Source organism: Lagenorhynchus albirostris, chromosome 20 (genome assembly GCF_949774975.1).
Source record: "Lagenorhynchus albirostris chromosome 20, mLagAlb1.1, whole genome shotgun sequence".
NCBI lineage: Eukaryota > Metazoa > Chordata > Mammalia > Artiodactyla > Delphinidae > Lagenorhynchus > Lagenorhynchus albirostris.
Window position 1 is genome coordinate 712,135 of NC_083114.1, and position 24,407 is coordinate 736,541.

The following is a 24,407-nucleotide window of genomic DNA, read 5'->3' on the forward strand; positions in this document are numbered from 1 at the left end:
AGGCTCTACTTTCTCTGGGTGGAGGTGGGAGCCTGTGCTCACACTTACGTCTTTCATCCACGGGTACGAAAGACTCCTCCTTCTGGAGAAGAGCCCCATGGTCTCTGTCCACTCCCCAAATGCCTTCACAGCCCGTAGTGCCTGGCCAAGCTGGGTGGGCGGCTTCATGAAGGGTGGTTTGTGGAGGTTCATCCTCTAGTGAACTCCTTACGGGGACCATGCATTGGCACTACATACAGGCCCCAGGCCTCAGCTGCAGGGATGTCTAGGGGAGGCCCTGAGTGAGGTGCTGGTCAGGACTAGACCCCCAAGGAGAGTCACCCACTTGGGAACGTGCATCCTGCTGGGATAGTACCAGCCTTTACTTTTGGGAGTGGCTCACTGATGGGCGGTGTCGAGAGGTTAAAGGCAAGATATGGGGCTAGGTGGCCTTGACTCACACCTGCTTAGACACTGTGGTTTCCTTGTATGTGAAATGGAAGAGTGGCACAGGGTACATGATGTGAAGTGCCTGGAGCAGTGACTTGCCTCGTAAGCCATGAGCGTTGGCTGTGGTGACAGTGGGGACAGCTGTGACTAACAGAGCAAACCGATGGGCATTTCAAGCAGACTTCCCACGTGCTCACTCAGAGGGAACGTGTTTCTTCAGGGCCACATACCTGATGCTTTCCTTTCTCGGAAGCTGGGCTTCGCCCTAGGCCCTGATGGCATTGAGTTGCATACGGTGGCTGCCCCACGATCGTGCGTATCTTCGCAGCAGCTGACGGTCCTCTCCTGACTTTCAGAGGCAGATGACAGGCCCTGGGCGCTCGTGCCGGCAGGTGGTGCCCACGTGGAGGAATGTAGTTTGGGTCTAGAACTGAATGTCTGTAAAGCAATAGGACAGTATTCTCCAGGGCTTGATTGAGACACCTTGGACGAGGCTTAGAGACGAGTTCCAACACAGTTTGGTCCACGTGGCATTGGGAGGAGAAGCCTGGTGTGGCCTCTTGAGGGATCTGCAGTGATGGCTGACGCTGGTTGGCCCTGACGGGTTTGTCCTAAAAGAGAAGCCCCACGTTCCTGGGGTCTTGGCCCTACTGGCCTGTAGAGGTGTGTGCTAACCCAGGTGTGGGTCAGGCAGGTGGGCACAAGCTCCGCTGACAGGCCTCCCTCTGCGGTGTGCTTGGATGAAGTGGTCTTTGGGTGGCCAGGACACAGCGAGGTTTTGGCGGGGGCAAGGCCTCCGACTGACTTGGACATTTGCTCACATTTCCTTTTACTGACTTAACATCTACACATCCCAGAAGAGACAGGCAACCTTGGAATCTCGCATGATTTACAAGCTTGTAAAGATGGCCAGACGGCTGCTACCCAGGCATCGTTTCTCCTTTTGGAATTGAAATGCAGAAAATATTATACATCCTGTTTGCTATGAGTGTGGAAGCGTTTCCACAGAAACTCTTTTGTGGAAAAGAAGGTCAAGGAACCAACCTCAAAACCACAGAAGATATATTAGCTGCAATTTACACACCTTCTGCCCATAGATCTTTCAGTGAATCTTCTACCAAAGGGCCATTTGCCCTCACCTCATGCTTGAGTGCAGCTCCTCAACCCCCCACATCGGGCCCAGAGAAATCTTTGCCCCAGGAATCTCCCCGAAGCTGGGATACTGGCCCCCATAGGTATGGATCCTTCTTCAAGGCTGCTTGGAGATTGTTCTTCTTGAAGAACTTTCATGGGGATGGTCATTGTGCTTGGAGGTTATATGTTCAGGCTTGTGTGCGGGAGCCTGTGTGGGGTTTGCATGCTTTGCCCCTCCCCTCAGAGTCAGGAGTCCTGGGGTCCATCTGGACTGGCCTTGAATACTCTACAGTCTTACCCTTCACACTTGGGGTTCATTCCCCTGAGCACTGCTGGCCTCTACACACCAGCTGTGTGCATGGGCCTGAGTAGATGCTGGGATTTATGTCCCTGACTCTCAGGCATTGATTGTTTAGTGACTCAGTGTGTGTTTGTGTCTGATGTCATTTAAAAATTTTTTAATGGCAAGGATATATATATCTTCCTTTTATTGTAGATGTTGAAACTGAGATTCACAGCCGTAGCGTCTTGTTCTGGGCTACACAGTGATGAAGTCAAGGAACCAGGACTTGAACTTGGGCCTCCTGGCTCCCAGGCCGGGGTCTTTACACTGACTACCCAGAACTGTTAGGTCATGTTGGTGGAGAGTGCAGTACAGGGGTTCCCTAACCTCATCTTCTGCTGGGAATGATCAAGGCTGTATCAGAAGGCGTGCATGCATGGGCAGTCAAACATCTTCCCTTCCTTTTAAAAAATAATGTCTAGGGGTTTCCCTGGTGGTGCAGCGGTTAAGAATCTGCCTGCCAACGCAGGAGACATGGGTTTGAGCCCTGGTCCGGGAAGATCCCACATGCTGCTGAGCAACTGAGCCCGTGCACCACAACTATTGAGCCTGTGCTCTAGAGCCCGCGAGCCACAACTTACTGAAGCCCGCGCACCCTAGAGCCGGTGCTCTGCAACAAGAGACGCTACCACTGTGAGAAGACCGTGCACTGCAACAAAGAGTAGCCCCCGCTCGCTGCAACTAGAGAAAGCCCGCGCACAGCAACGAAGACCCAACGCAGCCAAAAATAACTAAAATAAATAAATTAATTAATTAAAACAAAAAATCTGGTAAGTGCTATATAGTAGCATTAGTTTACAAAAAATGATGTTAAGTAAACAAACAAAAACCCCCAAGAGTTGTTCATGATCCCAACAGTGAACACAATAGCTGTTTTCTTGTTGACTCCCAATCTTACTCAGTCCTGCTGTATTTTTAAATCATAGGCCACATTTTCACATCCTGCCTTGGTTCCCTGAAGGAGACATCCCTGGTCCCCTTCACTAGACTGAATGCCCCTTGGGGACTATATGTGTTTCATGTTTTTATCTCTGATACCTTGAGTGATTGCAGCTTCAGAGCAGCTTGTGGGGAAATTCTGCTGAACACTTCCAGAGGGCTCTGATCACCCAGGAGGCAGAGAGAAGCCCCCAGCTCTGGGTGGGGAGCACTGACTTGATGGGAGTCCTGTGGGTTCATACTCCAGAGGGTTTCTTGACTTCCTCATAGTTATCTATAATTAATTAATTATAACTGATTGCTGTGTAATATTTTAGAGAGTTGATAGATCAGCATTCATTTAGCCATTGACTTGTTGGACAGCAAGTTGCTCCCAAGTCGTGAGTGGAGCTGTTTGTTGCTCTGTGTTATTTCTTTAGACTCCATTTCTGGCTGGTGGGATTCCTGGGGGCAGGAGCATGGAAATACCATGGTTCTTGCCACATGTGGCTGCGTGGCTGCTCCCCGAGAGTGCTGGCTTCCCTGTGGTGTTTCTGCCTTTTGTCGAGGCCAGCGTGGCGCACACGGTGTTGGTTGGGGATTGGATTCAGGAAAGGGAGAGACGGTTGGAGGTCAGCCTGTCTGCGTGCTCCTCAGCGTGCTGGTTTGTCCCTTAGTGTCAGGGGTGGACCGGTTCCTCCCGGTGACCGGGCTCTGAGTGTGGAAGGCAGAGGTGTGGCCCGGGCTCACCCAGCCTTGGCCGGGAGCCCTCACAGCAGCACCCAGAGAACAAGTAGGGAGCAGTTGGGTGACGCATCAGTGTGTCCACTGACTCATCCCGATCACTCGGCCCTGCTTTGCACTGGGCACCTCGCTGGGCGAAGGTGTGGAAACGGGAGGGATGGAGATGGCGCGGGGCTGGGAGATGGGTCTTAGGGGCGAGCAGACCGTTGCCAGCAGGATGTGGTGAAGAGCCCTCCACGCAGAGAACTGCTGTGCAAAGCCCAGAGGCCTGAGGTGGTTTTCTTTCCACGGGGAGGTGTAAGTGTAAGAGCAGCTCAGCAGGAGGAGCCCCAGGAAGTTCTCAGTAAGCATCTGGCTTTGGGTTGGTTACTGTACTTGAAGGGGGCTTGCGTTTTAAAAATATATATATATATATTTATTTATTTATTAATTATTTGGCTTCATCGGGTCTTAGTTGTGGCAGGCAAGATCTTCGTTGCAGCATGCGGGGATTCTCTTTAGTTGTGCTGCGTGGGCTCAGTAGTTGCAGTGCTGAGGCTCTCTAGTTGTGGCACGTGGGCTCTAGAGTGCACGGGCTTAGCTGTCCCGCAGCATGTGGGATCGTAGTTCCCTGACCAGGGGTCAGACCCGTGTCCCCTGCATTGGAAGGCGGATTCTTAACCACTGGACCACCAGGGAAGACCCAGGCGTGGGATTTTTTCTTTTTTATTTAATATTTATTTATTTATTTAGGTTGCATTGGGTCTTAGTTGCGGCAGGCAGGCTCCTTAGTTGTGGTTCGCTGGCTCCTTGGTTGCGGCACATGGGCTCCTTAGTTGCGGCACATGGGCTCCTTAGTTGCGGCTCAGCAGCTCCTTATTGTGGCATGTGAACTCTTAGTTGTGGCATGCATGTGGGATCTAGTTCCCTGACCAGGGACTGAACCCATGCCCCCTGCATTGGGAGAGCGGAGTCTTATCCACTGGACTACCAGGGAAGCCCCCTGGGCATGAGATTTTGAGGGGACCTGCACAGGGGACAGGGAATTACCCTAGTCCGTGGAGTAGAGGTGTTTGTGTCGGGGGGTCAGCTTTGGAAGTGAGGGGCCCCGGTCCGTAGAGCGCCTTTAGGATGATGGGGTGTTAGCAGGGGGTTGGAAGGTGGTACCCACATTTCTGCAGGGATAGTTTTGGGTGCTCCCTCTCTGTTGCCATACCGTGTGGCGTGTCTGACTGCCTTTCTCCATGCCCTGTGCACTCTGAGGGCGGGTGAATCTGAGGGGACAGAAAACTGAGCTTCACCGCCTGGCAGAAATCTGTCACTGATGTCTGCTCTCTTTGAGCCTCAGATGGGCACGGTGAAACTGAGAGACGAGCATGTAATGTTCTGGACGCCTTGGAGCTGGTTGTGATTGGGCAGCTGTGTGCAGAGGCCTGGATGTGTCTGGGAGGCATCCGTGTGGCAGCTTGACCACGCTGTATAAAGCCAGCCAGGGTGTTTGCTCCTTCACCTGCCTGCAGCCCGCCCACTTGGCCTGAGTCGAGACATCAGGCTGTCCTTGATGCAACGCAGATCTGCCTGAGGAGGGTGGCGAGGGGGAAAGGGGCTGAAGAATCTCGCCATGGTCAAGTCCACAGGCCTCAGAGAAGGTGTATGCATGTGTGCCTGTGGCCTCAGGAGAAGCTGGTGGAAAGGCCAGTGGAGCTCATGCAGCACAGCTGAGGGCCATGCAGGGCCACCTTGCCTGGGCATGACCCCTCTGGACTGCAGAGGCTTTTGTGGCTGGAGCCTCTGTGCTCTGGGGCTGCGATGGGTCCCCTTCCAGGGGTAAACGCTCATATGTGGGTGCAGGGAGTATTCTGAAGTAACAGGTGTTTTTTGTTCGTTTGAATTTTATTATATTTATTTTTTATACAGCAGGTTCTTATTAGTTATCTGTTTTATACATATTAGCATATATATGTCAATCCCAGTCTCCAGTTCATTCCCCCCGCACACACTTTCCTCCCTTGGTGTCCATACATTTGTTCTCTGCATCTGTGTCTCAATTTCTGCCTTGCAAAACGGTTCATCTGTACCATTTTTCTAGATTCCCCATATATGTGTTAATATACGATATTTGTTTCTCTCTTTCAGACTTACTTCACTCTGTATGACAGTCTCTAGGTCCATCCACGTCTCTACGAATGACCCAATTTCATTCCTTTTTATGGCTAATATTCCACTGTATACATGTACCACATCTTCTTTATCCATTCGTCTGTCGATGGGCATTTAGGTTGCTTCCATGACCTGGCTACTGTAAATAGTGCTGCAGTGAACATTGGGGTGCATGTGTCTTTTTGAATTACGATTTTCTCTGGATATATGCCCTGTAGTGGGATTGCTGGGTCATATGGTAATTCTATTTTTAGTTTTTTAAGGAACCTCCATACTGTTCTCCATAGTGGCTGTATCAATTTACATTCCCACCAACAGTGCAAGAGGGTTCCCTTTTCTCCACATCCTCTCCAGCATTTGTTGTTTGTAGATTTTTTAAAAAAATATATTTTTAAAATTTAGTTGTTTTATTTATTTATTTTTGGCTGCATTGGATCTTCGTTGTGGTACATGGGCTTCTCATTGCAGTGGCTTCTCTTGTTGCAGAGCATGGGCTGTAGGCACACGGGCTTCAGTAGTTGTGGTGCATGGGCTTCAGTAGTTGTGGCTCGTGGGCTCTAGAGCACAGGCTCAGTAGTTGTGGCGCACGGGCTTAGTTGCTCCGCGACATGTGGGATCTTCCCCGACCAGGGCTCGAACCTGTGTTCCCTGCATTGATTGGCAGGCGGATTCTTAACCACTGCGCCACCAGGGAAGCCCTGTAGACTGTTTTTAAATTAAACTTTTTATTTTGAGATAATTGTAGTTTTGCATGCAGTTGTAAGATACAATCCAGAGAGATCCTGTGTACTCTTTCCCCAGTTTTCCCCAGTGGTAACATCTTGTAAAATTACAGCACAATGTCACAGTCAGCAGGATCTCAACATCCCTGCAGTCAAGATGCAGGATGCTTGCACCCCCGCAGGGTCCCTCACAACCACACGTCCTGCACCTCCTACCTACCCTTGTTGCCTCCTTAACTCCTGGCAGCCGCAAATCTGTTCTCCATTTCTAGAAATTCCACATTTCAAGAATGCTATATCCGTGGAATCATACATCATGTAACCTTTCAAGGATTGACTTTTTTCACTTATCCTAATTCTCTGGAGATTCATCCAGGTTGTGTGCATCACCAGTTGTTTCCTTTTTATTGCTTACTAGTATTCCATGGTGTACACGGCTTAACCACTCATTCGCTGAAGGACATCTGCATTGCTTCCAGGGTTTTTTTTGGCCTTTACAGATAAAAATGCTGTAGCCACTCATGTACAGTTTTTGTGTGAGTGTAAGCTTTTATTTCTCTGTAATAAATGCCCAGGAATGCGGTTCCTGGATTATGTTGTAGTCGCATGTTTAGTGTTTAAAGAACCTGCTAAACTGTTTTTCAGAGTGGCTGTACCATTTTATATTCCCTCCAACAACATACGAGTTTCTTCACATCCTTGTCAGCATTTGGTGTTGTCACCATTTTTTTTTTTTTCTTTTGCGGTACGCAGGCCTCTCACTGTTGTGGCCTCTCCCGTTGCGGAGCGCAGGCTCTGGATGTGCAGGCTCAGCAGCCATGGCTCGTGGGCCCAGCCGCTCTGCGGCATGTGGGATCTTCTCGGACCGGGGCACGAACCCGCGTCCCCTGCATCGGCAGACGGACTCTCAACCCCTGCGCCACCAGGGAAGCCCCGTTGTCACCATTTTTAATTTTAGTCATTCTGATAGGTGTGTAGTAGTATCTCATTTTTTTAAAAAAATAAATTTATTTATTTATTTTTGGCTGCGTTGGGTCTTTGTTGCTGCGTGTGGGCCTTCTCTAGTTGTGGCGAGCGGGGGCTGCTCTTCGTTGAGGTGCGCAGGCAGAGCACGGGCTCTAGGCGCGTGGGCTTCAGTAGTTGTGGCTCGTGAACTCTAGAGCGCAGGCTCAGTAGTTGTGGTGCACGGGCTTAGTTGCTCTGCGGCATGTGGGATTTTCCTGGACCAGGGCTTGAACCCGTGTACCCTGCATTGGCAGGCGGATTCTTAACCACTGCACCACCAGGGAAGTCCCTCTCATGTGGTTTTAATTTGCATTTCCCTAATAGCTAATGATGTTGAACATCTTTTCATGTATTTATTTGCCGTATGTATATCTTCTGTGAAATATCTTTTCATGTCTTTTGCCCATGTTCTAACTGGGTTGTTTGGTTTTTTTTATTATTGAGTTTTGAGAGGTCTTTATATATTCTAGATACTAATCCTTTGTTAGATACGTGGTTTGCAAATATTTTATCCCACTCTTATTTTTTCACCCTCCTAGTAGGGCCTTTTGTAAAACAAATATTTTAAATTTTAATGTGGTCCGAATTGCCAATTTAAGTGTGTGCTCCATTTTGAGTTAATTTTTGTGTAGGATTGAGCTTTATTTATTTTTTTCCTATGGATGCCAGTTGCTACAGTACCATTTGTTGAAAGGCTGTCACTCCTCCCCTGAAATTTTTAGCACCTTCGTTTTTTTTTTGTGGGGGGTGCCTCGCCGTGCAGCACGTGGGATCTCAGTTCCTCAACCAGGGATCAACCTGTGCCCCTGCAGTGGACGCATGGAGTATCTTTTTAAAAAAATATATTTATTTTTTTATTTGGTTGCACCAGGTCTTAGTTGTGGCATGCAGGATCTAGTTCCCTGACCAGGGATTGAACCTGGGCCCCCTGCATTGGGAGTGCGGAGTCTTAACCACTGGACCACCAGGGAAGTCCCTTTTAGCACCTTTGTTCAAAGTTAAATTGGGCACATTTGTGTGGGTCTGTTTCTGGGTTTTCCAGTCTGTTCCATTAATCTATGTGTCTAACTTTCCATTAATACCACAGCTTTGATTACTGTGGATATATAATAAATCTTATAATCAGATAGATGGATTCCTCCCTCTGTCTTCTTCTTTTTAATTAAACATAGTTCCTTTGCCTTTCCATATAAATTTTAGAATAATCTTGTCTATATCTGCAAAAAAGTCTTTGTGAGCTTTTGTTAGGAATTGAATTAAGCTTGTATATCAGTTTGGGGACTATTGACAATTTAGAATCTTCCAGTCTATGAACACAATATGTCTCTCCCATTTATTTATGTCTTCTTTGATTTTTCATCAGCATTGTGTAGTTTTCAGCAGGCAGTTCCTGTACATGTTTTGTTAGATTTACACCTAAGTATTTCATTTTTTTTAACAATTGCAAGTGGTATTTTATTTTTAATTTTGGTGTCCACATATTCATTACTAATACGTAGAAATACAGTTGATTTTCATATACCGATCTTATATACTATAACCTGTTGAACTCACTAGTTCTAGGAGTTCTTTTTTTAAAATAGATTCCTTGTGATTTTCTACATAGACAGTTGTGTCATCTGTAAATACTTTATTTCTTCTTCCCAATCTGTGTCTTTTATTTCCTTTACTTGCCTTATTGCACTGGCTAGATAGTCTAGCACTATGTTGAATAAGAGTTCTAAGAATGGACAACATTGCCTAGTTTCTGATCTTAGAGGGGAAGCATTTAGTCTTTCACCATTATGTATAATGTCAGCTCTAGGTTTTTTGTAGATGCTCTTTGTCAGTTGAGGAAGTTCCTTTCTATTTCTACTTCTCTGAGGGGTTTTGTTGTTGTTCTTGTTTTTTAAATGAATGGGTGTTGAATTTTGTCAAATGCTTTTTCTGCATTAATTGATGTGACCACAGAATTTTTCTTCTTCAGCCTGTTATTATGGTGGATAACACTGATTGATTTTTAAATAGTAAACCAGCCTTGCATCCCTGGAATAAGCCCCACTTGGTCATGGTGTATAATGCTTTAAATATATTGCGGACTTCTATTTGCTAATTCTTTGTTGATTTTTGCATCTATATTCATGAGGGATATTGGTCCATAGTTGTTCTTTTTTGTCCCCTTTTTTGGTATCGTGTCTGATTGTGATACCTAGTTAATACTGTCTTCATAAAATGAATTGGGAAGTGTTTCTTACTTTTTCTAGAAAAGACTGTGTAGAATTCTGGTGTTAATTCTTCTTTAGACATTTGGTAGAATTCTCCAATGAAACCCTCTGAGCCTGGAGATTTCTTTTTTGGGGAATTTTTAAATTACATACTTAGTTTCTTTAATAGTTATAGGGTCATTCAGATTGTCTATGTTTTTTGAGAAGTTGGTCCGTTTCATCTAAGTTGTCAAGTTAAAGTTTGTAGAATTGTTTGTAATAGTCCTTCGTTATCTTTTTTTTTTTTTAAATAAATATTTATTTATTTTTGGCTGCATTGGGTCTTCATTGCTACACGAGGGCTTTCTCTAGTTGGGGCAAGTGGGTGCTACTCTTCGTTGTGGTGTGCGGGCTTCTCACTGCGGTGACTTCTCTTGTTGCAGAGCATGGGCTCTAGGCACATGGGCTTCAGTAGTTGTGGCACATGGGCTCAGTAGTTGTGGCTTATGGGTTCTCGCGCGCAGGCTCAGTAGTAGTGGCGCATGGGCTTAGTTGCTCTGTGGTATCTTCCTGGACCAGGGCTCGAACCCATGTCCCCTGCATTGGCAGGTGGATTCTTAACCACTGTGCCACCAGGGAAACCCCTCTTTGATTTTTATTTCTCTTCCTGCTTGATCTTTTTGGGTTTTTTTAGAATTTCTTTTTTTTTTTACGATAAATTTCAAGATTTATCTATGGTGATTTTTTCAGTGTAGATTTTTTTTAGTGGCTGCTCTAGGAGTTTCATTGTATATACATAACTTACACGCTCTGTTGGTGGTGTCATTTTACCAGTTCAAGTAAAGGGAGTACCTCCCTTTACCTCCTTTTACCATTCCCTATGTAAGTGTCTTAAATATTTCCTCTACATGATTCAGAACCACATTAGATAGTGTTATAATTTTTGCTTTGTTCATCAAGCATAATCTAGAAAACTCAAGGAAAGCCTGGTTACAGGTAGTTTTGCTTACTCAGGTTTCCTTCTTTTATCATTTCCTTTCTGTTTAGAGAACTTCCTGTAACCATTTTGTAAATGTAGGTCTGCTAACTATTTCTCTTAGTTTTCCTTCATCTGAGAATGTCTTGATTTCCCTTTTGTTCCTGAAAGATATTTTTATTGGTTACAGGATTCTGGGTTGACAGTTGTTTTCTTTTAGCACCTGAAAAGTATTGTGCTACTTCCCTCTGGCCTTTGTGGTTAAGCCCAAATCATTATATTTGGTTTCTCCTATCCAAAACCTGTTGTTTTTCTCTGGTTACTTTCAAGATTTTTTCTTGGGCTTTAGTTTTCAGAAATTTGTTTTAATGTGTCTTGGTGTGGATTTTTTTGGATTTATCCTTTGGAGTTCACTCAGCTTCTTGAATTTATAGGTTACCATTCTTGCCAAGTTTGGGAAGTTTTCAGTTATTCTCTCTCTGAGTATATTTGTACCCTACCCTTCTTTCCTTCCAGGACTCTGATGACACAAATGTTAGATCTTTTGTTATAGTCCCACAGGTCCCTGAGACTCTGTTCTTCTCTTATTTATTTTTTTCAGTCTGTTTTCTCTCTGTTATTTGATTGGGTAATTTCTGTGCTTTTGTATTCCAGCTCACTGATTCATTCCATGGTTCCCATCATTCTGCTGTTGAGCCCATCCATTGAACTTTTAATTTCAGTTATTGTATTTTTCAGTTTCAGAATTTCCGTATGGCTCTTGTAGCTTCTGTTTCTTTGCTCAGGCTATCTGTGTTTTTTGTTTATTCCAAGCATGTTCATAATTTCTTGTTGAACCATTTAGCATGGCTGTTTTAAATCTTCATCAGATAACTGTGACATGCCTGTCACCTCAGTGTTGGCATCTGTCTTCGTTCATTCAGTTTGCAGCCTTCCTGGTTCTTGGTATCATGGTGATTTTTCAATTGAAATCTGGACATTTTTGTGTCACATTAGGTGACTGCAGGTTGTGTCTGACCCTTCCTTCTCTTTCAGTCGGCTTTTTCTAACACTGATGCAGCAGGGGAAGCAGGGCTGCTGCCTTTTACTTTTAGGTGGAGGTAGAAATCTGGCTCCTCACTTGGGCTCCAGTGATACTTGAGGCAGGAGATCCCTTGTTACTGATGCAGGGTGTGGGGTTCAGCTCCCCAGGTGTCCTCCTCTGACGTTGTACCAGGAGGGAGAGGGAGGAGACCTGTTACTGCTGGGTGGGGCTGAAAGTCCCAGCTCCCTGCCTGACTGCCTGACACCTCCCTGGTAGGGGTGCTGGGGCACCTCTTGGCCGGCAAAGGGAAGTCTGGCTTCTGCTGGTGGGGGTGAGGGTGTGGCTCTCTGTTCTTTGGTGTCCGGCTGGAGTAGGACAGTTATTGTCTAAGAGTTCTCTGTCTTGCCAAGTTGTTCTTCCCTGGTTCTTCAGCCAGATAGGGCCTTTACTGGGGCTTCTGTGTTTTTGGTCTGCGCCCGTTGGCACTTCCAAGTTGCCCCTCCTCCAGACTCCAGTCTGGGACAGTGAGGCAGAAAGAAATCCAGGGCGTTACACCTCTGTATGGTTCCTTGGGTCTCGAGGTTCCCAGCCCCTCTGCCTTCTACTCTCCATCTTTTCGAGTCTTCTTAGGTTTGTCTTATATACAGTGTCCAGGGTTTTATTTGTACTTAGTGGGAGGCATAGGGAACATTTACATCTACCCTATCTTGAAGCAGAAATTTCCAGTGACCATTTTCAGAAGGGCTTTGGGCTGAGGAGAATGCCTAGGCCACCAGCAGTCTCTTCCCAGAGATCAGCCGGAAGCGTAGCCTCTGGTTTATTGGGTTTGCAGGGCATGGCTCAGTTTAATCGGAAGGGAAGAGGCTCAGCGGGTGCTCTCAGGTGGTGACTTCTGCACAGGTCTGGTGCTTCTTCCCAGGTGGCCTGCCTGAAGCAGAACTCAGTCCCATCTTTTGGGTCCTCAGTGTTGACAAGAGTTACCTGCTTCTCCTTTTCCCGCTGCCCCTTGAAGTAAAACCCCAGCTGCCCAGCCAGAAAACAGCAGCAGAACTACATACCATTAAGAGTTTCTAGAGCCCACTTCCTGTGCCAGCCGCCTTTGGGGTTGCCACAGTTCGTACGTCAGGTTTTTGGGGGGCTCCCAGGAAGAGGGTGCCTTCGGTCCTGTCAGAGGCCCCGCCCCGCCCCAGAAAAGATGAGGCAAGAGAGGGAGGAATGCTGCCCTACAAAACCTCTGTCTGCTTGTGAGCCTCTCCCATGGAGACAGAGGCTGTGGTGGGTGTTTCTGGACTCACTGGCATGGCTGGGTCTGCTGTTGCCATTTTTAGACAGTCTGAGAAATAGTGGGAGCAGCAGCTCCTCTGGGGCGCCCTTCCATGCCTGTGGGGTTACCTGAGAGAGTGGGGTGTCCTGATGTGTGGCTCTCCAGGCCTGTGGACGGGGTTCCAGGTGCTGATGAGTTGAAGGAGGGCGGCAGCCAAGCCGCGCTGCACTGGTGGACGGGCTCCTGCCTCTGTCTTCACTTTAGCTGTGCCCGTGCCAGCGAGTCCTCTCCGCCCCAGGCCACCCTCCTTCTCACAGGTTGGTTGTTCCCTGTTTGTTTGCTTGCTTGGATGGCAGTGCAGGGTGGCAGGTACCTTCCTGTCCCCTGACGACCCTAGCGTTGCGCACTGGACATCTGGAGGTTCTCGTCACCCAGCTGTGGACGCCAAGTCTGCCCTGTTAGCCCTTTGCCCCACTCCCGGCCCCAGCAGACCTGAGCTGCTGCCTTGGGCTTCCCTCTGGATGCTGTCTAGTATGTTCTAGCTCGCTTGCTACAAACCAGGGGACCAGCTCATTGTCCTTGGAAACTTTTGTCCCTGTCTCTTTGACTGAAGTTTCCCAAATCTGGCTGGGGGTGGGGGGCGCAGAGCACAGAGTCACTTGAAAACTTACGTAGCGAATCCCTGCCCCCGCAACCCTCCCCCCCCCCCCCCCCCCCCGCTTCCTTAGACTTGGCTTTCTTAGCTTAGACTTGGCTTTTCTTGGCTTTGGGAGAAGGACTCATTAGTTTACATTTCCTGTGGACTGTGAACCCATGAAGGTAGGAGCAGTTTCTTATTTATCTCTGCTTCCCCACTGCCTTACATGTTTGCCTTACAAACATTTGTAAATGTTTTTTTTTAAACAGCTTTATTGAGATAATTCTTCACATACCATATACAATTGACCTACTTAAAGTGTACAATTTGATGGTTTTAGTATACTCCCAGAGATGTGCAACTGTCATCACAATCAATTTTAGAATGCTTTCATCATCCCCAAAAGAAACCCTGTAGCTGTCACTCCCCACAATCCTTCCATCCCCTCTGCCCTGGGCAACCCCCGTCTGCCTTCTGTCACTATGGATTTGCCTTGGTAAACGCTCTTGTGGAACGTTACCCACTTCCCAGGCTGCTAGAGTACTTGTTTCTTGCCCTGTGCCCTCTACTGGCCCAGCCTTCCCACCTTTTAGGACGACCTGCCCACCTGAGATGGGTCCCCTTTGGGGTGATCCGTATATGGAAGTCTTGGCCAAGTGAGGTGGATGCTGGCAGGCTCCCTGAGTAGACGGTTGTTGAGCGAATAACGATGCTGATTTCGGGCCAGGTTCTGAGGGACTTGTGCCAGTCGCAGGTCTCCCACTGCCCCTTTTGAGGAAAGGGCAGGTAGGTGTAGCTGATAATGTGAAGTCGCCCCAAAGCCCTGCAGCCAGAAATGAGGAGGGTGATGTACGATCAAAGCCAGACAGAAACGGAGGAGACACGGCCTTGGGGTCTAACCTCTTGATTTCACAGGTCAGGGAACTGCAGGCCCAGCGGCCATGTGGGGGAGTCACCTGGCCGGGGTACACATGGGGTCGTCCCCCAGCACAGACCTCTCCGTCCTGTGTGCAGAGAGAGGCCAAGTGTGCTCGCATGCCTGGGGGATGGCTGGGTGCCGCTGGTGTTTGCTGAGAAAACAGACCTCTATTCTCTTTGCTTCTGCTTTCCCAGGCAGCATTTCATTCCACACACCCCATGGTCCTTCTGAGTCATGTCCCTCTAACTCTTGGTCCCCTGCCAGCACCCACTCCCCTGTTGCTTGCTTTCTTTTCTTTTTTTAATGTTTTTTCCTGCCTATAGACATTAGTATATCTTTTTTAAAAAATTAATTTGTTTATTTATTTATGGCTGTGTTGGGTCTTCATTGCTGCGTGTGGGCTTTCTCTAATCGCAGGGTACGGGGGCTACTCTTCTTTGCAGCGCGCAGGCTTCTCACTGCTGTGGCTTTTCTTTGTTGTGGAGCACGGGCTCTAGGCGTGCGGGCTTCAGTAGTTGTGGCATGTGGGCTCAGTAGTTGTGGCGCACGGGCTTAGTTGCTCCGTGGCACGTGGGATCTTCCCGGACCAGGGCTCGAACCCGTGTCCCCTGTGCTGGCAGGCGGATTCTTAACCACTGCGCCACCAGGGAAGCCCCCCCCATGTTTCATCAACGCCAGTCTCGCTTCTTTCCTTCAGCCGACTCCATACCCCTTGCCCGAAGCCCTTCTTTCTGTTCACAGGGAAAAGCCAGTGCTTCCCCTGGGGGCCTGAGGACCCTGCAGAAGCCAAGAAAAGAGGCTCACCCCCCATGCTCTGTGACCTCTGGCAAGTGACCTTCCCTCTGTGAGTCACAGACTACACAGCTTTTCAAAATGAGGTGGTGTGACAGGGCCTCCCAGTTTGGAAATGTTGAATAAAAAGCATGCTAAGAGGACCCCTAGGGCTTACCCAGAGATAGTCTATGTGTGTAAATAGCAGGCAGAGGGTTTGGGCTTTAATTTGTGTTGCTGCCCTCCAAAGGGCAGTGGACACATTGGCCTGGTTGTGCCTTTCCCAGCCCTTTCTCAGGAGCTGGGTATGGCTAAAAAAAGGGAGGTGGAGTCTTGAGTGTCTGTCTTTATCTTTTAGCTCCTGTTGAACTCCTACTGCCAGTATCTGGGGGGCCAGGGGGACGCTTTGGATATAAAAAATATAAAAATAGCCAGCATTTATTAAGTATTTTAGGCCACACGCTGTGCTCAGGTTTATTTTTTCTGATGCAATTTTTGAGATAATTCATATACCATAAAATTCACTCTTTAAAAGATATTTATTTACTTACTTGCTTATTTTGGCTGCTCCGGGTCTTAGTTGCAGCACGTGGACTCCTAGTTGTGGCAGGCATGCGGGATCTAGTGCCCTGACCAGGGATCGAACCTGGCCCCCCTGCATTGGGAGTGTGGAGTCTTACCCACTGGACCACAAGGGAAGTCCCAAAATTCACTCGTTTAAAGCATACGATTTAGTAATTTTTAGCGTACTCACAAGTTCATGCAGCTGACTCCACTGTCTAATTCCAGAACATTTTCATCACCCCCAAAGAAACCCCATACCTTTTAGCAGCCACTCCCCATTTCCTGCTCCCTCCACATCCTGGCTACCTCTCATCTGCTTTCTGCTTCTGTGGAGTTCCTTATTTTGGACCTTTCATATAACTGGAATCATGCAGTTTGTGGTCTTTTGTGTCTGTCTTCTTTCACTTAAAGCATAACGTCTTTAAGTGAAAGGTTCAACCATGTTGTAGCGTGTCAGTACTTCATGCCTTTTTATTTCTGAATGACGTTACATTGTTTGGATGGACCACATTTTCTTTATCCATTCATCTGCTATGGACATTGGGGTTGTTTCTACCTTCCGGCTATTGTGTATAGTGCTGCTGTGAACGGTCATGTCCAAGTTTTTACTTGAGCACCTGCTTCCAGTTTTCTTGGGTTGTATATACCTAGGAGTGGAATTCTGGGTCATAGGGATTTCTGAGTTTAACCTTTTGAGGAACTGCCAGACTCTTCCCCAGTAGCCGCACTGTATTGCATTCCTGTGCTGGGCTGTGTTTTACTTGGATTGTCTCTTCAGTCCTCACATAAGATTCATGAGGTGTAGATTAATTATCATCACTCTCACCTTTCAAACGGGAAGATAGAAACTCGAAGGGTTTTCAGCCCAGGGTCATACAACCAGCGAGTTGGTGATTCTTTGGCCAGTGCTAATGATGATCGCTAAAGCAGTGTCTCTGCTCCCAGGCCCTGTTCTGTACCATCAGGATGAGGGGCTTTGACTGTGCCGGTCACATGATATCCCTAGTGCCTGCACATATTGGCACTCGCATGGTTATGAAGAAAATGCCATTTTCCCCTGATCCTGGTGGCTTGAGAAGAAACTTGAGGGGGAGGTATCTGTTTCTTAGGAGTTCCTATATTCTCTGGTGTTTCAGACTCTTGCTGGGTTTGCATTCTTCTCCCACAGCAGATGCTACAGACCTGCCAGGAGGCTCTCCAACATCTCTCTTGGCAACTTGGCCTGGGGCTGGGGAATGGGATGCATGGAGTGTGTGGAGCAGAGGTGGATTCTTTTTCCAGCGAGCGCTTGTCAGCTTGTCATTAACTTGACCGTTGAAACTGTCCAAGGCCACTGATGACCTGCCCTCCTTTTTCTCCTCCAGGCAAAACCCATTTATGGTGGCTGGCTGCTCCTGGCTCCAGATGGGACTGACTTTGATAACCCAGTGCACCGATCTCGGGTAAGGGCATCAGAGTGAATTCTTGGGTGGAGAATTCACCAAGAGAGGGGCCCACCTAAGGCAGATTGACCGAGTGGAGGACGGAGATGGGGGGTTGAATGGTGGATCCTGGGATGGCGGATCAGCAGGGAACCCCTACCTATTTGGTGAACTTGCAGGTCCCAGTAGTTATTATGCCTCGCCCTCCATTCAAAAGAGATGCACTCGCATGGTGCTACCTGTTTTGTGGGTCAGCTCCACTCTAGAAACAGTTAAATGGAAAAGACCTAAGGGCAGTTCAGCGCACATTTGCATTATGCTAATTAGGGTCCGAGTTCTTTCAGGGCCAATGTTCTGCTTCCTGTAGCCCCCCCTCTTTCCCCTCCCTTCCTCCCCAGCTGGGAGCTCAGCAGATGAGCAGGAGTGAGGGGAGGCAGGCCTTAAGGGCCAACTTCGCTTGCGTCCCATCTCTCCTGGGCACCCAGCCCCGGGTGGGTCCTGCTGGACACAGGCTACTGCTTGGCCAGGTCTCAGCTGGAGCAGCGAGATGGTCAAACCAGAATCGTCCCGGGTCAGTGGCTTGTTCCTCTGTCAGGGAGCCCCTTTGGATTTGACTCCAATTAAAACATGCTTTCTTTTTCCACACGCTTTCCTCCAGGTACTGCCGCCTGCCCCCTTCCCCAGGGCCTCTGCCCTGCCTCTGGGTCTCTGCTGCCCCCAGCCTGAATGTTACACTCTGGGGTGGGGCCTTGGTACCCCACAGAACTTGCTTTGTATCTGGGATCTTTGGGCTTCCTTCCAGAATGGGTTTTAATTTTAAAAACAACAAATAGGAGCCTTGGAAATATTTCTTGGGAAGAGTCCAGTGGCCCAGCCTCTACAGGTCCTCTTTGCAAGGCCATGTGAGTGCCCTGTTCCTGCCACCCAGGCGTGAGGACAGCCAGAGCGACTGTGTTCCAGTGGCTGCAGTAACCAGGGAACAGCCCTCTTTCCTCTTTTGTATTTAGGTCATACAGAATTGCCATTTTCAGCTTCTGATGGGAAAATCATTATTACAAATGATATAATTCTGGCCCAAAGCAAAGAGACATGATATTTTAGTTAGTTCTTGTGGCCTTATTGCCAGTAAAAGTATGAATTTTGTTGGGCTTTTGCAAATGTTGAAAATAGGTCACGGATCTTCATGATGATTTTTGGGATTTGGGGACCAGCAGTCTCACGTTCTAGACATTTCCCCCCCACAAAAAGGAAGGGCCTTTCCATTCCACTGTCAGTGCCATTGGACCTCCATCAGCCCCTGGTGGCCTAGCCTTTGGGTGGAGGGCAGCGAGGGGGCAGGGGCACCCTTTGCCGGTCACTCCCTCCCTGGATGTCAGAGTTGTTCCCACTGGCCTCCCTCCTCAGTTTTGATTTTTGTTACTTCTGTCCCCTTCAGTGAATACTGGTGCCCGGCTGGCTTTTTCCCTTTTTCAACCTCCCTGTGGGTCACTGGAACAACCCTTTTATACCATTTTTCCAGATTTTTTCAAAAGTGGGGAATCAGTGCTTGGCATTCTCAGGTTATCCCATGTCATGTCAGGTAATTCATCAAATTAATATTGACACATTATTAGTAATGAGCTCTGTGCTGGGTACATAAAGAATACAAAAAGGTGACCCAGACATTGCCTCTGCTCCTTTTTCTGAGGAGCTTACAGATTAAACTAGATCAGGCATCTTAAAATCTCAGTGATTGGGAACACACTGGGTGGTTTGGGCCTCTCCACTGGCCCAATCCTGGCTGACGAGGCACTGTTCTTCTACCCCTGGGCCCCAGAAATGGAAGCTGTGCAGCCAGCGTGCCTCAGAGGCAGGCTTGTCAGGCGCAGGGGCTCGGCAAGTGGAGACGGGCCAGAACCCTCCCGACACCCTCTGTGTTCCGTTGCAGAAATGGCAGCGCCGGTTCTTCATCCTCTACGAGCACGGCCTCTTGCGCTACGCCCTGGATGAGATGGTGAGTGTCCTCCTCCGCCCCTCCCCTCTCCTGCCCCGGCCCTCGCCAGGCCCCTCGTCGCGGCGGTGTCGGCCTGTGGCCGCTGTGTGCTCGGGAGGCTGGGGTGTGGAAGCCCGTGTGGCAGCTGGTTGCAGCAGCCCTCACAGCCCCGACCTTTGCCTCGAGGCACCTTCAGGGGCCACGGTGAGAGTCACGGTGAGGGAGGAAGTCACTCTGTTCAGGGTGGTAGGAGCGCCTGGGTAGAGAGAAGCGGAGGAGGTTGCGGGCCCGCGGGAGCAGGTGCGGCCGCCCTGGGTGGGCAGGTGCCAGCTGACCCCCGCGGATCCGTGCGTAGTGCCCGGCTCCTCTCAGGTCCGTTGCTGGAATTGGTGTCGCTCATCGTATTTGATGTTCAGAGGTCTCCTGGCCACAGGGTTAGTGTTCTGGTCACTAAGCCAGGGTGTACGGGCTCCATCCTGTCCTGTCACCCACCTGATTTGTTTCCTGGGCTGGATGAGTATTTACCAACCACGTAGAATATTCTGGCTTTTCTTTTCCCACCCATTTTGTCTCCTGACTTTTTTCTAAAGGAGATCAGTCTGTCCTAACTAATCTAAAGTATGACTGAGTTCCAAGCTTTATAAAGGATTGAAGGTGGAAGCTTTGAGTGCCTTTTCCTGTTCCATTGGCGTGTGTGTGTGTGTGTGTGCGTGCGTACCTTTGTGTGGGCAGCATTGTTAAACTGGGACTGTCCAAGAACATCTGTTCACACCATGTAAGACAGGTTGACCCCACCCCTTTCAGAGTTCATTTCCTTGCTGCAGGGGTGAGAGCAGGGTTCTGGAAGTGTGAGCACAGCACCTTGTAGTCTGTTGGGACGCTTGGATGTTCGGTGGTTATCACAGCTGGTACGTGACCAGGCCATCGGTGTTTCCGTTTCCATGTGGGGTCTTAATCTTTGTGATGCGTTTTCCATTTTGTTTGTGGGACAAGTTAATGGGTATGATATCTAGGAATGGGAATTAATAGGTATGATACCTAGTTCTGTGTTGACTATTTTGCCTCATTGGTTCCTTCAAAAAAAGAATTTTCTTCTTTTTCATTCTTTCTGATGAGCATATTTGTACAACGTGGGTGGTCCACAGAGGGTTTTTGCCATGGAAACGTCTGTGGTCCAGAGTAGTTTGAGGCGACTGGGTTGGTACCACCGGTGGTGGTAGAATTTACTAGAGGCAGGAGCAGTGGGGCGGATTCACCTGGACACTCATTTCCTTTGGTGACTCAGCACTGCCCTCTGTGTTCTCCTGACTTGACCGTCATGTCAGCAGGCGCCCTGGGGCGGGAGGTGGGCTCCGACCTGCCTGGAGGTTTACTTTGTCCTCCCTGTGCCTGTCTGACTGCTGTTAAGTCCCGCAAAGACTAACCATAGAGAAGGGGCCTTGGAGGTCACTGGATGACATCCAGGCTGGGCCGGGCCATGAACCAGCCCAAAAAACAGAATTTTCTGGACTCGGCTTGGAGGCTGATTCTTCTCGTCAGGAAATCTTTCTTTAGGTCCAGCTGGAGTCCGGTATAGTCCATGGTTCTCTTCAGCTGCACGAGCCTGAGGGCGGCTGCTGGGCACAAATGCACAGCACACGCTGGTCCGAGAGCTGCTCCTGCACGACTGGGACTGTGAGCCGTGGGCGACACCCGGCCGTGCCTTCCGGTCTCCCCACAACCTGCCCGTCCTGTGCTGCTCGGGCGGAGGTGGGACGTGCCAGCCATGGAGAAGAAGGAAGCCGGGGAAAACCGGGGGTGCGGAGAGGGTGTTCGGGGTGCCCAGAGTGGAGGGATGGGCTCAGGTCACTCTGGCAGATCCCCGTGGGGATGAAGAGACTGACCGGTGCTGCTCTGTGGCCCAGACTGCAGTGCAGGGACACGGCCCTCCTGAGGTGAAGGGGCATCATTTCTGTGAGTGACAGGAAAGAGTAGCAGTTGTGTTGAAATACCTTTAGAGCGGCGTGGTTTTCCCTGTTGCGTTAGGAAGGCCCCGTGGGGGAAGTTCTGAGGAAGCCTCCGGGCCGTGTGCGCGAGGAGGCTACTGAGGGATGGTCAGGTGCCGGCCGCCCGGTGGTCGGCGTTGGCGGCCGTTGCCGTGGGGGCTTGCGGGTGGGCTCCTCCTTGTGGGGCTGGAGCGGCCTCTCCCACCCCGTGGTCTGCGTCAGGCCTTGTTCTTCGTGGCCGCTCCCCAACCCAGAGGCCAGTTTTCCTGAAGCCTAGACACCCGCCTCCACCTGGAGCAGAGCACCACGCGTGCAGACTTGTGTGTGAACCAAGTTCCAGCCGCGCCAGAATTTTCCTCTCTGAGTACCTAGAAGTGGGGCCGTGGTCCTCAACTGGGCACCTTGTGCCTCCCGGGGCTGCCCGGCAGTGTCTGGAGTCATCTTTGAGTCTCACAGCTGCACGAGGGTGCGGAGGTGCTATTGGCGTCTAGTGGGTGGAGGCCAGGGTGCTGCGAAACAGAGTGTGATGCCCAGGATGGCCCCACAGCAGAAGGTGATCCGGCCCCAAGTCCACAGTGCTGGGCTGAGAGACCCTGTGTGACCTGGTCCGTGGCTTACTTTTTTTTTTTTAATTGTTTGACTTGCTATCATCCCGGTTCTTAAAAGGTTCAGAAGGCCCTACCCCTCAGATTTCCTGGGAGTGAGGGAGGTGATGGGCAGGGTTAGCCTGCTGGCTGGGATGGTGCGTGCTGCGCCTGGAATAGGAATGGGCCTGTTCCTGGTGGGGAGGGGTTTCTGTGGGGTGTTCTTGCACATCAGACGACCACAGGGCCAGCAGAACTGCTTGTGTGGCTCTCTGCCGGGGAGTGGATAGGCACCGCTTCCTGTGGCAGCTCAGGGCAGTTCAGACCTCTGTACCTGTATAATAGGCCCATCTTGGTGTTGGTCTCCAAGAGCAGCAGCTCTGAGCAGCCGGTAGCCACTGCTGATCGTGCCACTGCTGCCAAGTTTAGCTTTAGCTCTCCCCCTTCCCCCACCCGCCCCATCCCTCCCCAGCGAATCTATTGCATGTAATAAATTAGCGTTTTATGGCTGGGACCTTAACACTTAGTGACAATCTGTTTCAAATTGTTATTTGGACTTTTATACAGTATTACTATTTGTTTTCATTTGCTTAAATGTTATCTTACCTACCGGATGGTACCTTTTTTCTTCAGTGCTGGGCCCCCGATAGTTTTTGGATACGTTTTTGGTACCTTCGTATTATCTGACCTGGGGTTTGGGTAGCACAGACCTCGTAAATATTTGTTGAGTCGAAATAATCAACTTTGTAAATGCGTTGCTGCAGGATTTCTGTTTCAGCATGGGGAGGAGGTGGGACCTGGGCGCTCCTGGGAGAGGGATTAGGTGCGTTTTGCATCGAAGCTCTTAGCGGTTCCTCAGCAGAAGGGAGAATGCGCTCCAGAACATAGGGTGGGGACCCAGAGGGGCATCGTGGTGGCCAGGAGGCCCGGAGGAGGAGGGCTGCAGTCCCCGGGTCAGCGCCTGCCTGGAGGGCTGTATCGAGGGGCCCTCCTGCGTGGGCTCTTCTGCTGGGTCTGGGGCCTCAGGCTAGTCTGGCTCCCGGGGTGACTGTTGCCTTCTCTTCCAGGCAGCTCTGAGATGGGACTAACCTCCGGGAGTCACTTTTCCTTTTTTGGGAAATTTCTTTCTCGATACACCCACATACCCTGTAACCGTTGGGTGTGGAGGAGAGGCAAATTGCCCAAAAAAGGAAAAAAAAAATCTCAAACGCAGGCCGAGGTGAGGTGGGCTCAGGGCAGCCTCACAGACAAGTGGGAGCCTGAATAGTTTGGCTGCGCCTCTGTTTCTTCAGGAGTGGACAGAGTGAAGAATCTAGAAACCCAGGCTGCTGCCTCTCTCTCTCCTCTGCTTTTGTTTTTCCCTCTGTGCTCTGCCTGTTTGTTTACCAAATTCTGCCACTTTCCTTGAGCTTTTGGGGACTGATGTAAAGCTAAGGTGCTGGGGTCACTAGAAGTCTTTCCTGAAGAAGCTCCTCATCCAGAGGGGGATCCAGGGCCCCGAGTTTCAGGTGGAGCCGCTGGGCTGTGAGGCTCTGGGGCTCCGGGGGGGACTGTGTCCGATGAGCTCTGGCAGCCTTGTCTCTTGATTTCGTCTTCTCTTCCTTTTTCCTCCTGGAAGCCAGGCAAAAACATGTTTTGTTGTTGTTGTTTGCTTTTAAACTGTGGTAAAATATGTGCAACAAAATATACCATTTTAGCCATTTTTGTTTTGTTTTGTGTTTTGCGGTACGCGGGCCTCTCACTGCTGTGGCCTCTCCCGCTGCAGAGCACAGGCTCCGGACGCGCAGGCCCAGCGGTCATGGCTCACGGGCCCAGCCGCTCCACGGCACGTGGGATCCTCCTGGACCGGGGCACGAACCTGCGTCCCCTGCATTGATAGGCGGACTCTCAACCACTGCGCCACCAGGGAAGCCCTAGCCATTTTTAAGATTATAGTTCAGTGGCATTAAGCACGTTCACATTGTTGTGCAGCCATCACCACCATCCCTCTCTAGAACCCCTTCCATCTTCTAGGCTGAAACTCTGTCCCCGTTAAGCCCTCACTCCCCATCCCTCCCCCAGCCCCCACCACATACCCTTCTGCTTCCTGCCTCTACGGATTTGAGGACTCTAGGGACCTCCTGTAAGTGGGGTCATATGGTATTTGTCCTTCTGTGTCTGGCGTATTTCACTTAGCATAATGTCCTCAAGGTTCATTCATGTCAGAGCATATGTCAGAATCTCCTTACTTTATTTTATTTTATTAAAAAAATTATCTGTCTATTTATTTAATTTGGTTGTGCTGGGTCTTAGCTGCGGCATGTGGGATCTAGTTCCCTGACCAGGGATTGAACCCAGGCCCCCTGCATTGGGAGTGCGAAGTCTTAACCACTGGACCACCAGGGAAGTCCCAGAATCTCCTTATTTAAAAAAAAAAAAAAACAAAATTCTGGCAGGTCTAATGCTGTTGAACTCTTTCTGCTCTGAAACAAACTGACCCTGGGTCTCTCCTTTGTGGGAAGCATGTAGAGGTTGTACCCATGCTTCCACGGCAGGTGTGTGGGGTGTCTCCCCCATCCTCTGCCCTGAGAGTCCTAGAAAGTCAGGACAGACCAGAGCTTTGCGCCTTCACAGGGGCCATGCTGCAAGGGCTTCAGTGTGCTTCACATCCCTACACATAGCAGGGAGAACACT

At 49.5% G+C, this 24,407-nt stretch overlaps 1 protein-coding gene and 1 non-coding gene across 4 annotated transcripts in view; one reads left to right on the forward strand and one right to left on the reverse strand.

Moving 5' to 3' along the window:
• MPRIP (myosin phosphatase Rho interacting protein) overlaps positions 1 to 24,407 on the forward strand; it is a 129,409-nt gene that overhangs the window by 16,693 nt on the left and 88,309 nt on the right. For all 3 annotated transcript variants that reach the window (XM_060134581.1, XM_060134580.1, XM_060134579.1), the window contains exons 2-3: positions 17,137 to 17,214; positions 19,121 to 19,186. In XM_060134581.1, the coding sequence (XP_059990564.1) occupies positions 17,137 to 17,214; positions 19,121 to 19,186 (144 nt within the window). The remainder of the gene's footprint in view (positions 1 to 17,136; positions 17,215 to 19,120; positions 19,187 to 24,407) is intronic.
• Positions 8,333 to 8,405, reverse strand: TRNAG-CCC (transfer RNA glycine (anticodon CCC)). Its single transcript has one exon. It is a non-coding gene; the product is annotated as a tRNA-Gly (tRNA).